This window comes from Pelodiscus sinensis, chromosome 6 (assembly GCF_052426305.1).
Source record: "Pelodiscus sinensis isolate ZL-2025 chromosome 6, ASM5242630v1, whole genome shotgun sequence".
NCBI classification, from domain to species: Eukaryota; Metazoa; Chordata; order Testudines; family Trionychidae; genus Pelodiscus; species Pelodiscus sinensis.
In genome coordinates, this window is record NC_143057.1 from 23601673 (window position 1) to 23621804 (window position 20132).

Sequence of the window (20132 nt, forward strand, 5' to 3'; positions counted from 1 at the left end):
GTTAAGAACTACCTCCAGTGGGGCTCTCATTTTTCTTCAAGTCACTTCCTTTCAGGCTGTCATGAGGCTTAGATGTGGAATCCAGCCATACACAGTGCTATCACTATCTCAGTTTAACAAACACAAAATTCAGATAACTCAATGCAGATTTTAAGGAAGTGTCTACTAGGACTCACATAAGTAGGCATAGCGCCTATTGAGGCTAAAAGGCACTGAGCTTGCTTCGCTCAAAGTATTTGGCTCAAAGTATTTGGCCTGAGATGGCATAATGTCAGGTTAAGAGATGGCTACAAACTGGGGATGGTTTGGGCTTTGCAAAGACTCATCAATCTGATTTCTTATCACCTCTAAGAGTCTTTCACACTGGCTGAACTCCATTGGAGAAGTTCTGTGCATCCACATTTTTTTGTTTGAATTTTAAATAATTTGTGTTATGGTTTTTTATTATGTTGCAGTTCAATAAATCCCATTCTTATTAATATTTTTAAACTGCCTGGTCATCACAATTTACTATAGCCTTTTAATTGGGGTCCTGAACCTGAAAACACTTCACTAAGTTCATAACATCAGTTTCTGGAGGGGAAACTTTGCTGATCATTTTAATTTTCTTCTAGCATCTTCTTGTTATTTGGGTAAACAAAAGCTTGTGCAATTAATAAATATTACTAAAGACAAATTCAGAGAGTTCTGAAATTCAGAGATTTACAGATATTATAGTGAATCATAGATTAATAGAAACATAGGGTTGGAAGAGACCTCAGGAGGTCATTAAATCCAACCCCTTGCTAAAAGCAGGACCAATCCCAACTATTATGTGTTATTGTAAAAGTATTATTATTAGGAATGTAGTATTAAAAGCTATACTATGATGATGGTGGTTATATAAAAAGATTTTGGGGATGGCATATCTTCAGCCAGGCTGAAGCATCCATATGATGTTTGGAATTGTAAATTGCACCTCCACAGATCTGGGTCTTTGCATCTCTATCTAAATAATTCATAGTGAGAGGTGCAGATACTCAGATATGTGCCAGTAGTTGTAATGTGGGTGCAAAGATTCAGAAGGGAATTTTGTGGGCACATGCCAAACCCAAAGAAATGATTATACTCCTTAAAATGTAATGTACCCTCACCAATTTACCCAGAGGAAAGAGTTTTGCTTAATACTGAAGCTTTGAAATGACATGTTCCCTTTCTTTTTCCTCCTCACTTCTTGCAGCATGCTGTGAACTATATGAAAGTTGCCTATATGCCCCCTATTCAGGACATTGGGCCTGAGCCCCAACATGTCCAGTTTATTTTTTCAGTCAGCAATCAGCATGGAGGCACTTTGTACGGGATCTGCTTTAATATTACAATTCTTCCAGTGGACAATCAAGCTCCTGAGGTACATCTGGGGGAGGAAAGTCTGTGCATGAGAAGAAGGGAGGGAATCTCTGAATATGGATATTGCTTTACTAGACAGATAAAACACTGCTGTAATGATCCATCTGTTACCGATTGGCAGCTGGGAAGAATATTTGTGCTACGTGTTGTAGTAATTTCCTAACATCCTCCCAGCATATAACAGACAAGTTAAACCTTTGGCATTTTGATATTTATCATGTTACATCTTTTAAATCTAAAATTTAAAGGTGCAAATGAAACTGGCAATTCATCTCTTCCCCTCTGTTCAGGTATTTACAAACAACTTGAAAGTAAAAGAAGGGGGACTGTGCATCATTACAGGGAATCATATTCTGATGTCAGATGTGGACACAAAACAGGAGAACCTCCACATTTACCTTCAGAGGCAACCGCTACATGGAATAGTGGTACTAGATGGATTTCCCATGAATGAAGGTGACAGGTTCACCTGCAAGGACCTGCAAACATTAAGAGTCAGGTAAGAAAAGGGTCCTGTTTTTAGTTTTGTTTGTATTAGTTTGCACAATCCAACTGGTATTAAATTACAGAAAACATAGAAAGCAAGAGCGTCAGCTTGTTTGAGCTGGCATAGCCTAACCCCTGTGGAGCTCAACAAATTAACACCAGCTGAGCCTCTGGCCTACAATGTTCTCTGCAGAGTCTTAAGTTTGCATTAAAAATAATAATATATCATTACCACATGGTGAATGAACTGCTGAGTCAAAAAACATGTTGCATTAGGGTGAATGGTTGGTTAGTATGGGTAGCGCCAAGGTAGTAGGGCCAAAGAAGGCCCTAAACACTGTATAAACCCACATCAAGGGGTATAAGTAGTACCCAGACCTTTTTGCACTGGGGTAAATTTTCCATTTTGGGGACACTCATCCATTTTGCTGCAAAGCTTGATTTTTTACTTGATGCAGGCACACATTGTCCATGTGAAATTAGTGCAGAATTTAATTCCCACAGGTATCAGCACGATGGCTCTGAGACTCTGCATGATGACATCCTCTTTGCAGCCACAGATGGCATTAATTCTTTAGAGTTTGTCCTACAGGTCAAGGTCAGTGTGTTATTCCCTGTTTGTACTCATGAAGGCATTCATCCGCAAAGAAAATGATAGAGCATGAGTTTTGAAAGCCTTCAGAGCACCTCAGAAATGGGAAGGCGTTAGATGGGCTTTTTGCTGTTAACTTTGGAGCTTATGTGACAGTATTGGTTAGAGAGCAAATTTGGCAGGTATTACTTATGAGACATCTGCACCTGCTCCTACTTAGCCACTACTGTCAGGAGAGAATCCCCAAAATTAAACTTGGAACATGTGTCAGATCAGTGAAGGACATGGTTTTCTTTCTGAAGACATCAGTTCCGTACTTACGGGGAACATAGCAATATCATATTCCTTTTTTTAAAAAATGCACTTTCCTTCCAGATCTGTGATCCTAATAACTCCAGTGAATGCTTGGCTTGGGTTGCAAAAGCTGCAAAGAAATGTTTAAACCAATTTTTCATTGGAATTAAAGGAAAATCACAATCTCTTGACCATTAGGTTTTGCAAATGTTTGTTTCTACAAAACTTAAATGAGTATGGACTTGGTCTGACATCGTCCTTCTAAGATCTTTATATTCTCTTTCTCTCTCTCAAAAAAAAAAAAATGTTTCCTGTGGGATGACACAGTGACATCATCATGCCACTCTGCATCCCACCTGCCTCCTCTCTCCCCTTTCCCTAGTGCTTGGGAGCTGGGGATGCAGCAGCCTCCTTCCTCCCCCCCCCTTCCCTCTCCCCAGTGCTCAGGGAGCCAGGGCTGCTGTGCCATGGCCTCGCCCCCACAGTGGCCAGGGGGAGAAAGTCAGAGCTGGCAAGGCCTCGGCCCAGCGTCCCCCTCTCACCTCAGTGGCCAGGGGGAGAGAGCCAGGGTGGGTGAGGCCCTGGCTCAGCCCCGCCTCTGCAGCAGTCAGAGGGAGAGAGTTGATGCCTGGGGGTGGAGTGGGGGAAATCTGGGGCTGGTCTGGCTTCAGCTCCCCCCGGTGTCTGAGGGAGAGGAAGAGCTGGGGCTGGCCCAGCCTCAGAGCAGCCAGGGTGGGGAGAACCAGGACTGGATAGGCATCACCCCCACTGTCCCCGTGGCTGGGCTAAGAGAGCCGGGACTGACCCGGCCTCAGAGCAGCTGGCAGGTGGTGGGGAAGTCAGGGGTGGGCCGGCCTTGGCCCAGCGGCCAGAAGCGGGTAGGGAGCAGGCCAGGGTTGCCATGCTTCGGCCTGGCCCTCCCTGGCAGCAAGGGGAGAGCCGGGGCTGCCTACTCCCAGAAAGAGAGGGGTTGATGATTGTAGCAAATGTGAGGCACAGTGCCCTAGCTTGTATATATAAAGATAAAGGATGTATGGTCACACAACCTCCTCTAGAGCACCCCCTCATGGCCAGAGATGGCTCTGCAGCATCCTACTTCAGTTCTCCTCTTCAGGGGGCTTCTTTATAAATTTCCACATAGGCTTTTTTGTTCAGTAATGCCAATTTATTAGCATAAGACACAATTCCAGAACTCTGTCCTGGAGTTTCTTAACTTCCCCCAGTCTCCTCTCTGGAGCTCTTTTCAGCCTTGACAGGCCATTCGCAGCTTACAGAGCCGGATACTTTTTCCACTTCGGTGGAATCTGTTATCCCTGGCCTTCAGACTGCTCACCCCAGCTTTTCCTCAGTCTTTGCCATGGCTTCCTCTAAACATACCCCCTCTCTCTGAAGCTTCCTGCTACTTTTATAAGGGAATCACCTGAGCTCTGCTCCGGTGTGCCATCTGATTAGAGTTGGCTGAGCTCAAGCCATTAGGTCTTAAAGGGGCAAGCTAACCTATTACAGGACAAAAATATACAAAAGTGCTTGGAGTGCCGAAATCTTGTGTATTTAGGTGCTGGTTAATTTCAAAGCACAGTTGCTAGAGAAGAACTGGATTCAGTCCCAGCACTTCCCTAAAGCCAGATTTACTAAACATTTCCATAAGGTGGGCTATCTGTTAGTAGAGAGATCATCAAGCCAACCCTCTCCCCTCCAAATCATGCTCCAGTTTGTGATCACACAGTGTTTCACTAGCAATAGGGAATTGCACGTGTGAGATTTTGCAGTGTTGCCATCCCAAGTGCTCAAAAATCACGAGTCAGGGCCTTTCAGAATCATGAGACTGGCTTGAAAAATATGAGATTTTTAAATATGAAGTCTCCCCTTCAATACACACACACACACACACACATGTGTATGCACAGTTCCTCTGGCTGGACCTGAATCAAAGCAGCTGCACTAAGTGATCATTTCAACAGTCCTAACTGGCTTTGCAGACTCCATAATTAAATTTAGTGATCATGATAATACTTCTGTATTACATTTCATCCGAGAATCACAGAGCACTTTCCATTATTTAACAGCACACTGCATTGCTTTGAGGTAGATAATGACTATTCCAATTTTATGGATGGGGGACAGGGAAGTGAAGTGGCTCATCCAAAGTCATGCAGTGAGCTGGTATTCCAGTTGACTGTGTCTCGAGTGTCAGTACCTGGTCCTAACCATTAGACCATAGTAGTTGTAGTTTGGAATTTTTCCCCCTTCTTTCTGTCCCCCATCATCTGAGCATCATGGTGTTTTTGTTCTACAACTCGATAGTTTTTAAAATGCCAGAATATTAGTTGAAAAGGGCACTGTTTTCTTGCGCCTGTGGTAAACTCCTAACTACTGTAAAGCTGAAAAAAGATGCATCGTGTATACTGCTGCATCTCCACTGGAATCTTTGGAGTTGTACTGGCTTAGACAAGCAGTGAACTTGGCTGGAAGTTCCAGGCTTATCCCTGTTGATTTGCACTCTTACCACAGGTTATCAGAATATGTCTGATGAATTAGCTTTCTGATGAGTTATGAATGGCATTGCTGCTTCAGAAAAAAATATTAATGTGTGTGGCTGATTGAATCCTGCTGTGTACTTAGTCCTTACTCAGGCAAATTTCCCCTTGATTTCAGTCAGACTATTGTTCCTTCATTGTTAGATCCTCTTAAATGAGGGTCCCGGGATTTAAGACTTTTATAAGATAAGGATTGGCTGTCACTAATTTAGGATACAGTGGTTGGTAGTACATGCAGCCTGAGCGAAGAAGCTAAATTTTCTCTGTCTTTTCATTTATTTATTTGTTTCACCTTTAAATGCGTCCTGGAATATGTCTGGTTTTTTAGTGGATATGTTATTTATTCCAGTTTTTTGACAATTTATATATCTGCAAGTCTAATCATTTACTTTGGTTGAGCATGCCCCATGTTTCCTCTCAGTGAACTGTGCTGGAAAGGAGTAGTGATGAAGTGACATGTACTTGATGTGAAACTGTGTGTCTTTCTGTTTAGGTATTACCTGTAAATGATGAGCCACCTATCATGAAAGATGGCCTCATTCCCCTAATACAATGTCCAGAGGGTGAGGAAGTTGTGATCACTTCAGAATATATTTATGCCAATGATGCAGACACTGATGACATGAAACTGATGTTCATGCTGGCTCGACAGCCCTACCATGGGGTTGTGAAGAAAGCTGGTATCATTGTGGATCGCTTCTCCCAAGCGGACATTGTCTCTGGAGTAGTGATCTACAAGCATACTAGTAAGTGAAACTAAAAGCATTAGATTGGAGGTACAGCCAGATATCTTTAGGATTTTGTATAAATCCAGATTATGCCTAGCTCCTCACTTGGAGATACTGAAAGGCTGCATCTACACTACTGTATATAAATAACCGCATGCAAACACAGCTGCGTAAGGTGGCTGTGGCCCAAATGTGCTGGAACACACTTTCTAATTTCCTGTTTGAATGAGAAATCATCACATGGCCAGTTTATACAGCTGGGGTTTTAATCCTTCTAAATATATTCAACCATTGTTGGATATTAAGCTAAAATACAGTTCCTTAAGATGATAAAAATAAGTCATAACATCTTTGCAAGTATAAACATTTTTCACAACTAGGTTTGGATAAATCAAATTATTTTTATACACCAGAAAGGGCTGGAATATAACATTATTTTTATACTCCAGAGATTTAATAGAACAACTGAAGAGTCCCTCAAGTGGTTGATGTTGTCAGCATGGTAGACTGAAACACCTGTTCTGGAGAGTTTACAATCCTTTTGCACTAGAAAGTAAATTGTGTGGTTTGACAGACGGCCATAATATTAGCAGCGAGCTCTTTTTATTTTCTTTTTAAAATCAAAGCAACTTTTCTTTTCTATAAGCATCATACACGGTTTGGATTCATTTGATTACTTTTTGTGTTCCAAGTGTTTGCATGTCAAAAAAGCATCAATGACTGCACATGCAAATCAAGGTCAATTGCAGCTCCCTGAAAGTTCAGTCTTTAGGTTTCTCTTCAGGGGTTTTCCCTGGCTAATAAGTGTTTTCCTTGTATATGTGTGTGAACACTACTGTTCCAACTCTTGTTTCAGAATAGAGTTGAGAATAGACTTGACCTTTTCACTATGATTTTTATCTGTAGTTTAATTTGAACAAGGAGGGATGCAGTTGAATATAGCCATTCTTGAGAGACTTATATGTAATGCCATAGAGGAACTGGGGAAATGTCTCTACACTTCAAGAGTTTATTCAGGCAAAACTGAGATTACTTTGGAGGCATTATAATATATTTTGTTGTCCATTTAGCAATAAACCCCCACATTTGGCAGTGTCAGTTCTGGGGAATATGCAGTACATATAGATATGAATATTTCTAAGTCCATAAAAAACATGCTGGTATGATTTTATTGCATCTTCTTCCTACATCCTTTTGTCAGTTCTCTTCAGGACGTGGATGCATTTCCATCCTCCATCAGAGGATTGTCAGTGAAATTATAGGCCTGTTCTCCATTGATGCACAGGGGATTCACAACAAGTAACTCCCGTCCTTGATAAATTGGGTTTTGAGCTTTAATTGGTCGTGTGCAAAATAGACCTTCCCTGGAGGCAAAAGATACAAAGTAGATTATTTGTAGTAAATGGTATTGATTAACATATCATTTTTCATCTTGTTCTTAAACAGAGTAGGGCTGTATATAGATTCTGTTTGCAATCTCTGAAACACATATAACTGAGAAGTTTCAGTGTTTTCATTTGAATTGTGTTGATTTTATATCCTGTCTCTGTCCCAGGATAGACCTGTAGAATATTGTTGACTGCCCATGACTGATACAAGTCACTGCTTCATCGAGTTTTGGTTTCTTATTGTGGAATATCATCTATATAATTTTTCCAGGTGGGGAGCTTGGCCTGACTCCTTGCTTTGACACCCTAACCTTGGTTATCTCAGATGGTGAAGCTGGTGTGGATGTGAATGACTGCTGTTATGATGGACTTCTTCCTCCTCCAGTTCCACTTCATGATTCCTTTCCAGTATATGACCTTAACATCAGTGTATTTCCAGTGGACAACCAACCACCATCCATTGCAATTGGTGAAAAGCTTCCTCTTTATTTCTAGTCTTATCCCTGTATAAGCTAGTGTTGGCTAAAGGCTAGCATCTCAATATTTGCTAGCACCAAAAATTGATCGGACAGGAAGATAAATATGCAAAACTTGTCATAGGGACCAATTTTTCAAACAGGCAGCCTTCTTTTCTGCAGGTATAGTTTGCACCTAGAATTTCATTTCAAGTGCAAATCTTAGTAATTGCCATTAGCTCAGTGTGCAAATCAGGTAGCTAGAGATTCAAATACTCAGATCTGCCCCAACTTTTTTTTTTCTTGCAAATGCTTCCAGAAAGTGAGGCTGAACCTCAGCCGTCTGAAAATTTACTCCATATCCTTCTAGTTAATAAATCATATAATAGAAATCATCCTGAACCAAAAACTCAGATCCAAACAGCCCTGAATGTCACAAAAAATTCAGAACTGATTAAATAACTGCTGGTATTACATGAAACAAAAATATAGCCATAAATATCTCTACTTTATCCTACTATATCTTAGAATGCATTTGACAAACTGGCCTTTTCCATATGAAGGTAGAGGGGTAATATTTATAGTACTTTCACTTTACTCTGTTAATTGATAAAGTCAAAGATAAGATGGTACACTTAATTCATTTAATATATGTTCTTACAAGGGTCAAAAAACAAATAGTAAAGAAAATAAGTCATCTTGTAGTTGAAAGCCTAAATTTAATCTACCAACAGACCATTGTTAGATAGATTTTTCCATTGACTTTGATGGGTTCTGAATCAGGCCCATAATACATGTCACAAAGACTCACTTTCTATGGATGTATCTTTTTCTTTTACAATGCCATTTTATAAAAGCTACTTATTGTAGGCATCATGTATATGTTCTGTACTGCAAAAGAACATTTAAACATATGTATGGGTAACTTTGCAATTTGCAGCCTATCACCCGAGCAATGTTCTGGAAATGAAGTATTGTCCCAGCAGGGAAATTAAGCTCTGATGCATGAAAAATTGTTCATTATGAGCAATTCGTAACAGCTCTCAGGCAATTAATGCTCTGAAAACAGAGGTAACAACTGATCTTGAGCAGCACATAAACCATACTTAATGGCTTATCAGTAAAATAGTTTTGTAATTTTCTCTTCAACCCCCACCCCACCTGCTTACCCCCACCTGGAAAGGAGAGTTGATACCATGATTAGAAAACATTTGCACCAGTCTGTTTGAAGTGCAGTTTCCCATTAGCTATTGTGCCAATTTCTTCAGTAAAACATCCCAGTAAGTTGAGTTAAATAATACTCATCATCATATCGTTTGTGTTTAGGTGCCATGTTTGTTGTGGATGAGGGTTTCTCAGCTGTCATTACCACTAACAATTTGTTTGCTACTGACCCCGACACCGCAGCAGATGACTTAGAGTTTGTTTTGGTTTCTCCTCCCCAGTTCGGTTACATTGAAAATATATTACCTTCTCCTGGGTTTGAGAAGAGCAACATTGGTATAAGTATAGGTAGGTGTAGAACCAATGGCAAGAACATCAATACATGCATGTTACATACATGATTAATGGATTGCCATGCAGTAGACTGATGTGTAATCATGGCAGATGCCATATAAGTGTATATAAATAAGGAGCATTGAGTCTGTGTTGGAGGGATTCAAATAGAGAATGTAACCCTGTGAACATAAAGAATTTGCACTCAGATAAAATAAGCATATTTCAGTGTTACACATTTGAGGTGCAGTCTGTATTAGAAATTACAATATATTAGCCAATTTTCTCTACTCTGCCTTGTCAACATTTCTCCCAACCTCCCTCCCTCAACACACATACCTGTTTTTTAATAGTAAATAACTTATAACCCTATGTGCATGATTTTAAAAAAATAGATGACTCAAGATAGACTCTAGGCCTATGTTTTCAAAATGACTTAGTTATTTTAGTTGCCTCACATTTGAGTCGGGGGGGAAGGCGGGAGAGGCTCCCAACTTCAGATGCTTTAAAGGAACCTAATTTTCAGAGCAGCAGTTTCTGAAAGTCAGGACTCTTACTGGTGTTTCAGGTTGGGCACCCCAAGTCACCAATCACTCTTGAAAATGTAGGATTCTTGCAAGGGACTGAGTGATACAAACCTCAGTGAGTCCCATTGGCTTTTGTGAGCCTCGGTTAACAGGCCTTCCCAAAATCTCTCCCACAGTCCCTGTTTAGACAAACCTTTTTCCTATCTAGTTACTTGTGTTTACTCTGTGCAAACCAGGTATCTTCCATAATGGGGGTGGTGCAGAGCTGCAGCATCCTAGGAGGAGCACCACGTCAGGCATTTGGGGGGCAAAGCAAATGGGACAGCTGCCCCAGAGCCCAGCAATTTAAAAGGACCTGGGGCTCCCAGCCACTGCCATCTCAGTTGTGGCAGTGGCCAAAGCCCCAAGCCCTTCAAATCGCTGCTGGACCCCCTCCCCACTCTGTTGGCATTCGCCCTGTGGCCCTGGTGCCACTGAAGGGTTGGCTGGAGAGACTAGCTCCTAGCCCCAGTCTTTCTTCTTTAGACTCCGTCCCTTCCATTGGGGGAAGGAAGGGAGACAGAACTGGCCTCCCGCAGGGCCTGGCAGTCCCTCATCAGCACTATTGTCTCAACCCACAGCAGCAAACCTCACAATTTGTGTCAACAGATTCTGGCCAATACTGCTCATGCTAGTGCTCTAAAAATAGCTTTACAGACAGTGCTTTGAAGTTGTAGCTTAGCTGCTGAAGCCTACAGAGAGGGGTGGGCTTGAGAGAGTCTAAGCCACAACTTCAAAGTGCTGTCTAGAACATTAGTTCTCAAACAGGGGTATGGGTACCCACTGGGGCCTTTCCAATGGGTATGACAACTTGTCTAAATATTTGCCTCATTTTACAACAGGCTACATAAAAAGCGCTAGTGAAACCAGAACAAACTAATAGACAATGATTTATTTCTAGTGCTCTGTATACTATGCGCTGAGATGAAAGTACAATATTTATATTCCAGTTGATTTATAATATGCTAAACATGAGAAACTAAGCAATTTTTCAATAACAGTGTGCTATAACACTTCTGTATTTCTATGTCTGATTTTGTAAGCAAGTACTTTTTAAGAGAGGGGCAACTTGGGGGTACATAAGACAAATTAGACTCCTGAAAGGAGTACAGTAGCCTGGAAAGGTTGAGAGCCAGTGGTCTAGAGTGCTTGTGTGAACCCCTAAGTCTGTCGACCCCTTAGCTATAACTATTCAGACATACCTTACGTGGCTAGCTAGCACAGCTGGCTTGTGATTGGCAGGAATGCAGCCCTGTCTTGCTCCCCGCACCTTGAACATTAACTTTGCGGCACTGTGCACCCCAGACAGATAACACAGAGACTCTGCCTTCTCTGTCTTGAACTTCAGCTCAGCCATTATACATGTTGCACAAAGAATGGGAGATGGGGCTCTTCTAAACCCACAGTTATAAATTCAATCCTTGAGGGGGCCATTTAGGGATCTGAGGCAAATCTGTCAGGGATAGTACTTGGCCCTGCTGTGAGGCCAGGGGACTGGACTCAATGACCTCTCCAAGTCCCTTCCTGCTCTATGAGATGGTATAAGATGAGGCAGACTATGGCTCTAAATGAAAAAGAACCTACCCAGGAATTAAGAAACTTACACTGATCTGGTCCTGCCTTGTGCCATTTACTTAAACCACTTCCACAATTGGACTACTGATAATCATATTTGATCAGTTTGGGCATGCAACTCTGAGCCATTTAAAATGCTTACATTTATACTACTGTAAGAAGCAGGAAGACACTGTTCACAGTGATGTCAGATTACCTGTCTTGGGAAAAGTCTGTACTTCTTTTGGCTCTAAACCTCGTGAGCTATGCTGGATTTGAAAGAAATTGAACATGACAGGTTAAATTCATTCCACATGTAACTTCACCTTGAGTAAGGATAATTAAAATGTGTACTATTTAGAAAGATGTACTATTTAGGCTTGGTCTACATTTAAAAGTTAGGTCAACATAGTTATGTTGGCCAAGGGTGTGGCAAGCCTCCCCCGTTCCTCCAGTGTCCAACATAAACATGCTGACCTAAGTTCCCAATATCAACACAGCTATGTCACCAAAAGAATGCTTACCTCAATGTATAGCTGACTTCATTTGGGGAACTTGTGTTCCCATACTGATGGGGAAAGTCTTTTCTGCATCTGCACTTTGCCTATGTAGCTACACAAATGTAATTATGACAGTATAGACTCCATAGTGTAGACAAAAAGGCTACGTCTAGACTATAGAGTTTTTCCAGGATACCAGTGGTATCCCGCAAAAACTCTGCCATGTCCAGGGAACATGTTTGCTCTTCCAACATTTTTTGTGAAAGAGCATACGTGCTCTTTTGGAAGCCCCTGTATTCCTTGTTTCATGAGGAAGAAGGGCTCTTCTGAAAGAGAAGATTTTTCCAAAATGTGGCCCAGGGTAGATGTAATGTCTACACTGCGCTGTTTTGCGCAAGAAATATGCAAATGAGGCAAAGCATGGAATATCACTATGCCTCATTTGCATAATTCATGAACAGCCGCTTTTTGTGCAAGAGGCTTTTGCGCAAAAAGTGTCCGCTCATTAATTATGCAAATGAGGCACGGCAATATTCCACACTTTGCCTCATTTGCATATTTCTTGCACAAAACAGCACAGTGTAGACATAGCCCTAGTGTGGTTCGCTGTCCCATGCAGTGGCACCTAGACCACAGCAACAGCTAAGAACAAGATACCTCTAAAGCATTGGCTGAGACCTAGATGGCTTTTAGCTCAAAGAGTAGAGGCTCCTATAGTGAGGTCCCAGGTTCAAATCTGCCTGGTAGCAGTTGCATAGATGAAAAACTGTCAGAAAAAGGTGCACAAACTGTGGAGTGCAATTTGCATACCTTTTTCCGATAAAACTCCATAGTCTAGACATAGCCAAACTTTGTTCTCTTTAGGGCTCATATTCCCTAGATTCCTCAGCATTTTAAGAAGGCTTAAAGATCCATCATACCCAAATTATTTGTACCTGGAATGTGCATGGATTTACAAGTGTTTAATGGGTTACAGTGTTTGTTAAAAGAAGATGAAAATAAACGTTATGTTAATTTGTTATCTCTTTTAATTCCCTAGCTTCATTTCAGCTGAAACACCTGATAGCCTTGCATATCAATTATGTGCAGTCCAGGCATGTGAGAACAGAACCAACTTCAGATCAGTTTATGATTTATGTCACTGATGGGAAGCATCATTCAGTGGAGACCCCATTTTATGTCCTGATCAACCCAACGAATGATGAAGTCCCAGAATTCATAGCAAGAAACATAACTGTAAGGAAGGATACAAAATACTAGATATCTAATGACTTTTGTGCCAGAAAATATACAGCCAGTAGATCCTTTTAAATATACATATTATCATCTTCCTAGACCTAATCCTCTTTATTTGGCCTGCACTATCATGATTCATCCCAGTGCAGGGAAACACAAGGTCTATTCATCACATAAATCTTCTGTCATCCCTTAAAATCTGGTGTTAATGTTGCACCGGCCTGGTGCTGGTGCTCTGCACTAGAGTGAAATTCACCATTTAACCACTTCAGTAGTGTTTTAACTACTTACCTGAGCAGACTTGATTTATGTATATTTCTGTACATTGTCTATGTATATTAATCAAATTGCTTGTATAGACATGTTTGTGTATATACATGCACAGATGTAGCTTCAGTACATTTCATGACTCCAAATCTCAACACACCCAGGGCTAAATGCCATTTTATTGGCAATTTGCACAGATCTTGGTATCTGAGGTAAAAGTAAGCTGGTACAGTCCGGTATGCTGTACTGTCAAGAAACTGTCTGGCAAGGTCCGGTACACTCCCCAGTACATCATATGGGAAAGGCACTGTACTGCTCCCAGCCCCTCCATGAAGTTGCCTCTCAGGAGAAAAGAGCTGGAGGGAAGGATCCTGGAATGATATGGCAGCCAGAAGAACTGCTGGTGTTCTGCTCCTTTCCCACATGCTCTTGCCCCTCCTAGCAGAGAAAGGAGCAGAACTCCCTGTCCCACCCCACAGCCCTGTCTGCTGCTGTATGGAGAGGAGACAAAGCTCCATGGAAGAGCATGGGGGAAAGGCTGGGGCTTCTGTTCCTTTCCCCAGATCAGGGAAAGCAGCAGTTCCCCAGAGCAGGGAAAGCAGCAGAACTGCTCCTCCAGCAGTTGTACTGGCCCCATTCGCCCCCCCCCCCCCCCCGTCAGGTAATGTGGGATGGGGAGAGAGGGAGAAAAGCATGAGGCCCCAAGCTGGGGTTGGGTTGAGGCCTCATGAAGATTTATGTGGGATAGTCATGTGGACCCCTTAGCTGGTGTGTGTCCCTCCCGCCCCTCCTCCCCCCATACTGGGAAGAAATTAATTTTACATTTACTCCTGCTCGATATCCTTTACAATACTCTGGTACAAGAAATTGTCAACTTTTCTTTTCACAACAAAAAAAGGCAAGGGGCAAATAATGTCACCACAGAAGCATAGATTGAAATCCTGGTCCCAGCTGCCTTTGAATTCAGTAGAGTCAGGATTTCATCTTCCATGAAGCCCATGGAATTTGGATGCAACTGGAGCGTACGCGATGTTTCACAAAACTGATTTTTTTCAAACTGTGTAGAACTGTCATGTAGGCTCTTCTTAATGTATTTAAGCACGGCCTCTAAAAATAGCATCTTCTCATTCATTCCTGGCTGGATTCTCAGCATGGCACAGGAGACAGAGGAGAACCAGGGAGCTGATTTCTTGTGTTTTATTGATCTGTAAGTGGCAATTCCGGCAAATACTTACTGCTGAGCATAACAACATTTACTACTGTGAATTGTCCCATTGACTTCATTTGGGCTGCCATAATAGTAAGCAGTGTGCTGGTAAACAAATAAAAGCTCAAAGAATCAAATTTTTGAATAATAAAAGAATCTTCACTGAGGAACTGTAGGGTTGGGATTTTTCCCCTTTTGGTTTCACAGGAACCTCTGTGATTTGTGGGGGGAACAGGCTGCTCTATGTGAGGGATAAATATTTCATTTCTAATAAGTAAATAAATAAATAAATAAAGCTACTCTTTCTACAAACAAATCATGGTTCTTTTTGCTTTATTTTGTTTTTCTGCTCAGGTGCAGGAGGGCCACATACAAGAACTAGATTCCTCTGTAATCAACGTGATTGATCTGGATGTTCCTCAAGATCATCTGATGTTTACAATTATCCAGCAGCCCCGGCATGGATTCCTCATTAATGGAGTTTATGGCAATGACATAATGAGTTACAAACGATTCATTAGCAATCACCACAATCATGAGTTTCCTGTGCATGACTTCTCCATGAAGCTTCTTAAAAATGGTAAATGCAGTATTTCCTTTCTATCAGTCCTTCTGTACCATTAAAAATGTATCCTAAAGTGACATTGGAAGAAACATTTGCCACTTATTTATTCACCTGGCCTAGATGTAGTTTCATAGCAAACTTTAAGAATAGAAAACTAAATGTGAGCGGCTTTTTCTTAGTTCCAAATATTTTAATCAGAGGCCTGTATATGAAATGGGTATGGTATATAAAAAAACAGCTTGTTCAATTAAGTGAAAATAAATCTGGATTTAACAGGTAGCTTTATGGAGCCCTGTTTTGTCTGGTGTTTTAAGTGCACTCGATAAATATTGCTCATTTAAATCCTTGCAGTCCTTTTGGCAATGTGTAAATGAGACTGGCATAAATATAAAAAATGACAAAAAATGATGTCAGATTCTTCTCTAAGAAAATATAATGTTATTTTTAAAACAATATTTTCTGTCCATGATAAAAACTTTATGGAAGTTGTATCTATTGCAGTGATAATGACAAATATGTACGGTCTATCCATTATGCTTATTTCTTCCTGGCTCTATTTCGAGAAGAAATAGTCCAACTCATTTAATTTTTTGTAATTACTTCTCCAGTGTTTGAGTATTCACAAGTGGGGTTTAAGTGTCATTCATTTGCACTATTGTGGCACCCAGAGGTGCAATGGAGATCAAGTCCTCATTGTGTTAGGCACTGAACAAACATGACAGTTCCCTATAGGACATATAGTCAAAGTGAATAAAACAGGTAAGATGGGAGAAAGGAAATACATTATCAGGCTTTTTTAGATTGGGAACTGAGGCACAGAGAGATTGAACAACTTGTCCAAGGTCACACAGAAAGTCTTGTATCCATTCTTTCAAACATAATGCCAGCCTTCCTTCCTAAAGTAAGCCCCCACCCCGCAAGGATCAGGTAAGGCACAGAAGAGTGTTTTCTGAGCATCTTATCGCCCAGGCAAGGGTGATATTTTGGGAGCATGTGGGGGGAGCATAAGCCCCTCATACTGGGACACTGCTTATTCTTCTTCCCCTCAGTATCAGGAAACAAGGGGAAAGTATGCAGCATGACTCTCACCAACCTCCCACTCCACACTCCTGAAATGGCGCCCTTGCCACAGTCAAGTAGAAATTTTCAATTGGGAGGGAGGAAGGGATGGAAAAAAATATAACCTATTCATTCAGAGCAAAGATAATTTGGAAAGGAGTTTCATTCTTTTAACAGGTCATACTGCTCTCTTTTAGTTGCTGGTATACTGATGGATTAATGAACAGCTGCTGTTTACTTGGCTTCTCGTGTACTAGCTGAAATAAACGGGATGTGACCAGAAGCTATGGTGGGTTGGGGAGAGAAGGAGGATGATGAAGGCAGAGGGGACATGTCGTGAAATAGATTTTGAAGGAGACAGATTTTATTTTCTCTTTTCCCCTCCTCTCCACAGGACTGAGGCTGGTGTACATGCATGATGACTCTGAAAACCTCACTGATGGTTTTACCCTCCAGCTGTCCGATGGGAAACATAAAGTCCTCAGAACCATTTTGGTAAAGGTCATCCCGGTTAATGATGAGAAACCAATGCTGAGCAAGTAAGCCACATGTTCCTATCCCCAATTGTGGAATGTGTTCAGATGAAATGATTCAACAGTGATCAACACAGCAAAATGGTGATTAATAGGGCTATTCTGCCATAAATAGCCACAGACTAATGCCAACAAAGATGTTTCTGCATGTTCCACCATAGGACTGTTCAACAAGAGCATTCCCAACAAAGGTCACAGTTGATAACAAGAAGTGCCTACATCACAAAGTTTGTTTTCATGTTTTTTATTTAGGATATGATATATATGTAGGGATGTATTCATTCAGACCTTAGTTAAAATATTTAAACACATCCGTAATCTTTGTACTCCCTCTGCTGGCCAACACATTCAGTGGGGTTGACTTTAGCGATCTCAAAGACTAATAGATTTATTTGGACATAAGCTTTCATGGGTAAAAACTACCTACAATAGCTTATGCCCCCAAAAATCTGTTAATCTTTAAGGTGCCACAGGAGTCCTCATTGTTATTGTAGATACAGACTAACACAGCTACCCCTTGGAAATTTCTCTCTCTATTTCTTCTGGCCAGTGGTGACATGTAGCTATTGTATACATCAACCAGCACTGTGAAAATAGCATAGGATTTGAGAACCATTGGACTCCCAGCCAGCTCCAGCACCCTCTGGTCCTGCCGGACCACTGATATGGCCGGACCAGAGAGTTCCAGACCAGAGAGATTCAACCTGTTCTAGAATTCCTTGCTAAACACAGAGGTATATATTACACTTCAGCTGGAGTGATGACCATAGCTTAGAATACAGAGTACAGTTTACATATTAATAAAATGAAATGAGATAATCATAATTACTGAGCACATATCCTTTGATATTTTTCTAGTTAGGATAAAGCTCAGTACATCATTCCCCACATTTTCTCTTTAGAGTGAGGTATAGAAGTGACTGCAGATAAGTGTGTTTCACCTTCTATGCCAAGATGAGTCCAGAAACTGTGTTGCTGCCTTGACAGGCAGTGATTAGATCTTATAATTGGTGATCCCCAGTTGGGGAATCTTGCTCACCCACTGATATGGGATCACCTTTCCTTCCCACGTTAGCCTTGTTCTCCAATAGCCTGCACATATTATGCAGCTGGCAGAGTAAGCAGTTTTGAAAAGAACAGACAGAATGTTCCTGATTTAGCAGACTCTGATTCACTATGAGTCGTGCACAATTAACTTTGCATCTTCTTCCATTTAGCTATATGGATCACCTTCCCTAAATGTAAATCCAATGGGTTTCTTTTCTACCCCAAAGCCCCTTCTAAAGACCCTTTACTCAGACACCGGAAACAATTAGCCAACTAATTCCACTAATGAGATGAAGAATTGGGGTCAGATGACAGTTAGCATTTTTAAAAACGTACCTATAATGGCTTTGTGTTTTTAACCCATCTTCTAATCCCTTTGCATGTTGCTTGTCTTCGTAGATGGTAGGCTTTTTGGGGCAGCGATTGTGTCTCACCTTATCTCTGGTTGGCATCTAGTACATAGTTTCACTTGTATAAAAGTAACTAACTATAGTAAAATTATATGATGGGAGAGCTAAGAAGCAGGTACTAGCTAAAGGGAAGGAAATGGAGGGAGAGAGAGACTGAGAATTAAATTGTAGTAAGTCTCTGGGGGAATTTTAAACCATTTTGGGACTTCCATCCTACCTGACTCGGGGGGGGGGGGGGTTTGTGTGCAATGGCAGCGAGAGCCACCAAGAAGCAAACGGTGGTAAGCAAAACCTTACAGTGATTTGTTCCTAAAGGGCTAATGGAAAGTCTGATTAGGGAAGTAAAGGCAACCAGCAGAATGGGCCTCTGTTCCTCATGAAAGTTCTTTTTCAGAGCTTTGCCAGCCAATGATTAAACAGCCAGGCTACGTCTAACACTGGCATGATTCTGAGTTTTTTCATTAAAAGTATTTGCGCAAGAGAGCGTCTACACTGGCATGTGCTTTTGTGCAAAAGATGTGCTTTTGTGCAAAAGCATCCGTGCCAGTGTAGACGCTCTCTTGTGCAAGAAAGTCCAATGGCTATTTTCGCCATCAGGCTTTCTTGCGCAAGAAATTAACGTTGCCTACACTGGCCTCTTGCGCAAGAATACAAGAATACTTGCACAAGAGGGCTTATCCCTGAGCGGGAGTGTCAGAGTATTTGCGCAAGAAGCACTGATTTTATACATTAGAACGTCAGTGTTCTTGCGCAAATACTCGCGGCCAGTGTAGACAGGTGGCAAGATTTTGCACAAAAGCAGTCGCTTTTGCGCAAAATCTTGCCAATGTAGACACAGCCCCAATGAATTAAGTCACCGTCAGAGCCAATAGAGCACCTATTGATATGGTCTGTAATAGCAGTTTGGCCACCTTGTTCATGCTTCTCCTCTACGGCAATCCAAATAATGACTGTAGAGGGGGCAGACAAAATTGATACTTGTTAAATCCAAAATTGCTTCTGATCTGTTTTGTTTTTGTTGCTTTTCACTGTTGTTACAAGAAACCAGTCTTCTCTGCTTGTTGTTTTGCAGATAAATGTGTTCTTCTTTAGTCATTCCATCTGCAGTTATTATTCGTGTCAGCTTCTGAGTAATCCATTTCCTGGCAGTGCTATCACTTGTTAGAAAGATTACTTTTCTATTTTCACATCAATGCACGAGGTTTTTCTTTTTCTTTTTTCCCCCCAGGAAGGATGAGCTAGAGGTGAACATGGGTGAAACCAGAATAATTTCTAGTGCTGTTCTGTCAGCTGAAGATAAAGATACCCCTAGGGAGAGAATTTACTATTTATTTGAAAAAATTCCAGAATATGGGCAGCTTCAGCTCAAGGTTAGTCTTTGTGCTTAAAGAATAAACAAGCAAACAACTCTCTCTTGTTAAAACAAAAAGAAGCTGATTCTCCTTTATCCTGAATGCCTTCCGTGTTTTGGAATACAGTGCTACGGCTAGCTGACTTGTGTAGCTGAACCATGCAAGATACTAAATCAGAGGTTTTGATACTAGTGGTGGGAGTCTCAAGTCTGGTGAAGCAGAGGTTAAAACCATCTGAGGATCTTTACAGGATAATGGTAGAGATGGGAGGAATAGGAAAGAGAACAACTAGACGAAAGGGGATGAATGAACAACCCGAGAAACAGAGGATGGGGAGATATTTCAGAATCCTGGAAGAAAATGGAAGGAGACCTCACAAATGAGACTCTAACAATTGTTTAAGAGAGAACCTATCAATAGGGGGAGAAAGAGAAAAGGGAGGTCAGAAAATAAGTGTTTGAGAGAGAAAAAAG

At 41.3% G+C, this 20132-nt stretch overlaps 1 protein-coding gene and 1 long non-coding RNA gene across 7 annotated transcripts in view; one reads left to right on the top strand and one right to left on the bottom strand.

The window, feature by feature from the left end:
• FREM1 (FRAS1 related extracellular matrix 1) overlaps positions 1-20132 on the top strand; it is a 118409-nt gene that overhangs the window by 41552 nt on the left and 56725 nt on the right. For 4 of the 5 annotated variants that reach the window (XR_012904626.2, XR_001367860.4, XM_006117829.5 and 1 more), the window contains exons 13-22: positions 1220-1387; positions 1677-1885; positions 2377-2470; positions 5789-6041; positions 7683-7880; positions 9193-9378; positions 13023-13219; positions 15048-15273; positions 16712-16856; positions 19536-19677. Coding sequence is in view for 3 of the 5 variants with exons in the window: in XM_006117829.5 (XP_006117891.3) it covers positions 1220-1387; positions 1677-1885; positions 2377-2470; positions 5789-6041; positions 7683-7880; positions 9193-9378; positions 13023-13219; positions 15048-15273; positions 16712-16856; positions 19536-19677 (1818 nt within the window). In the remaining 2 variants the exon portion in view is untranslated. The remainder of the gene's footprint in view (positions 1-1219; positions 1388-1676; positions 1886-2376; positions 2471-5788; positions 6042-7682; positions 7881-9192; positions 9379-13022; positions 13220-15047; positions 15274-16711; positions 16857-19535; positions 19678-20132) is intronic. The other variant, XM_075931549.2, reaches the window with a different exon arrangement.
• The window catches only part of LOC149524129 (uncharacterized), a 95378-nt gene continuing 76983 nt past the window's right edge, over positions 1738-20132 (bottom strand). The window contains exon 4 of one of the 2 annotated variants that reach the window (XR_016349848.1): positions 1738-1865. This is a non-coding gene — a long non-coding RNA (uncharacterized LOC149524129). Of the gene's footprint in view, positions 1866-6217; positions 7388-20132 lie in introns of those variants that run through there. The other variant, XR_016349847.1, reaches the window with a different exon arrangement.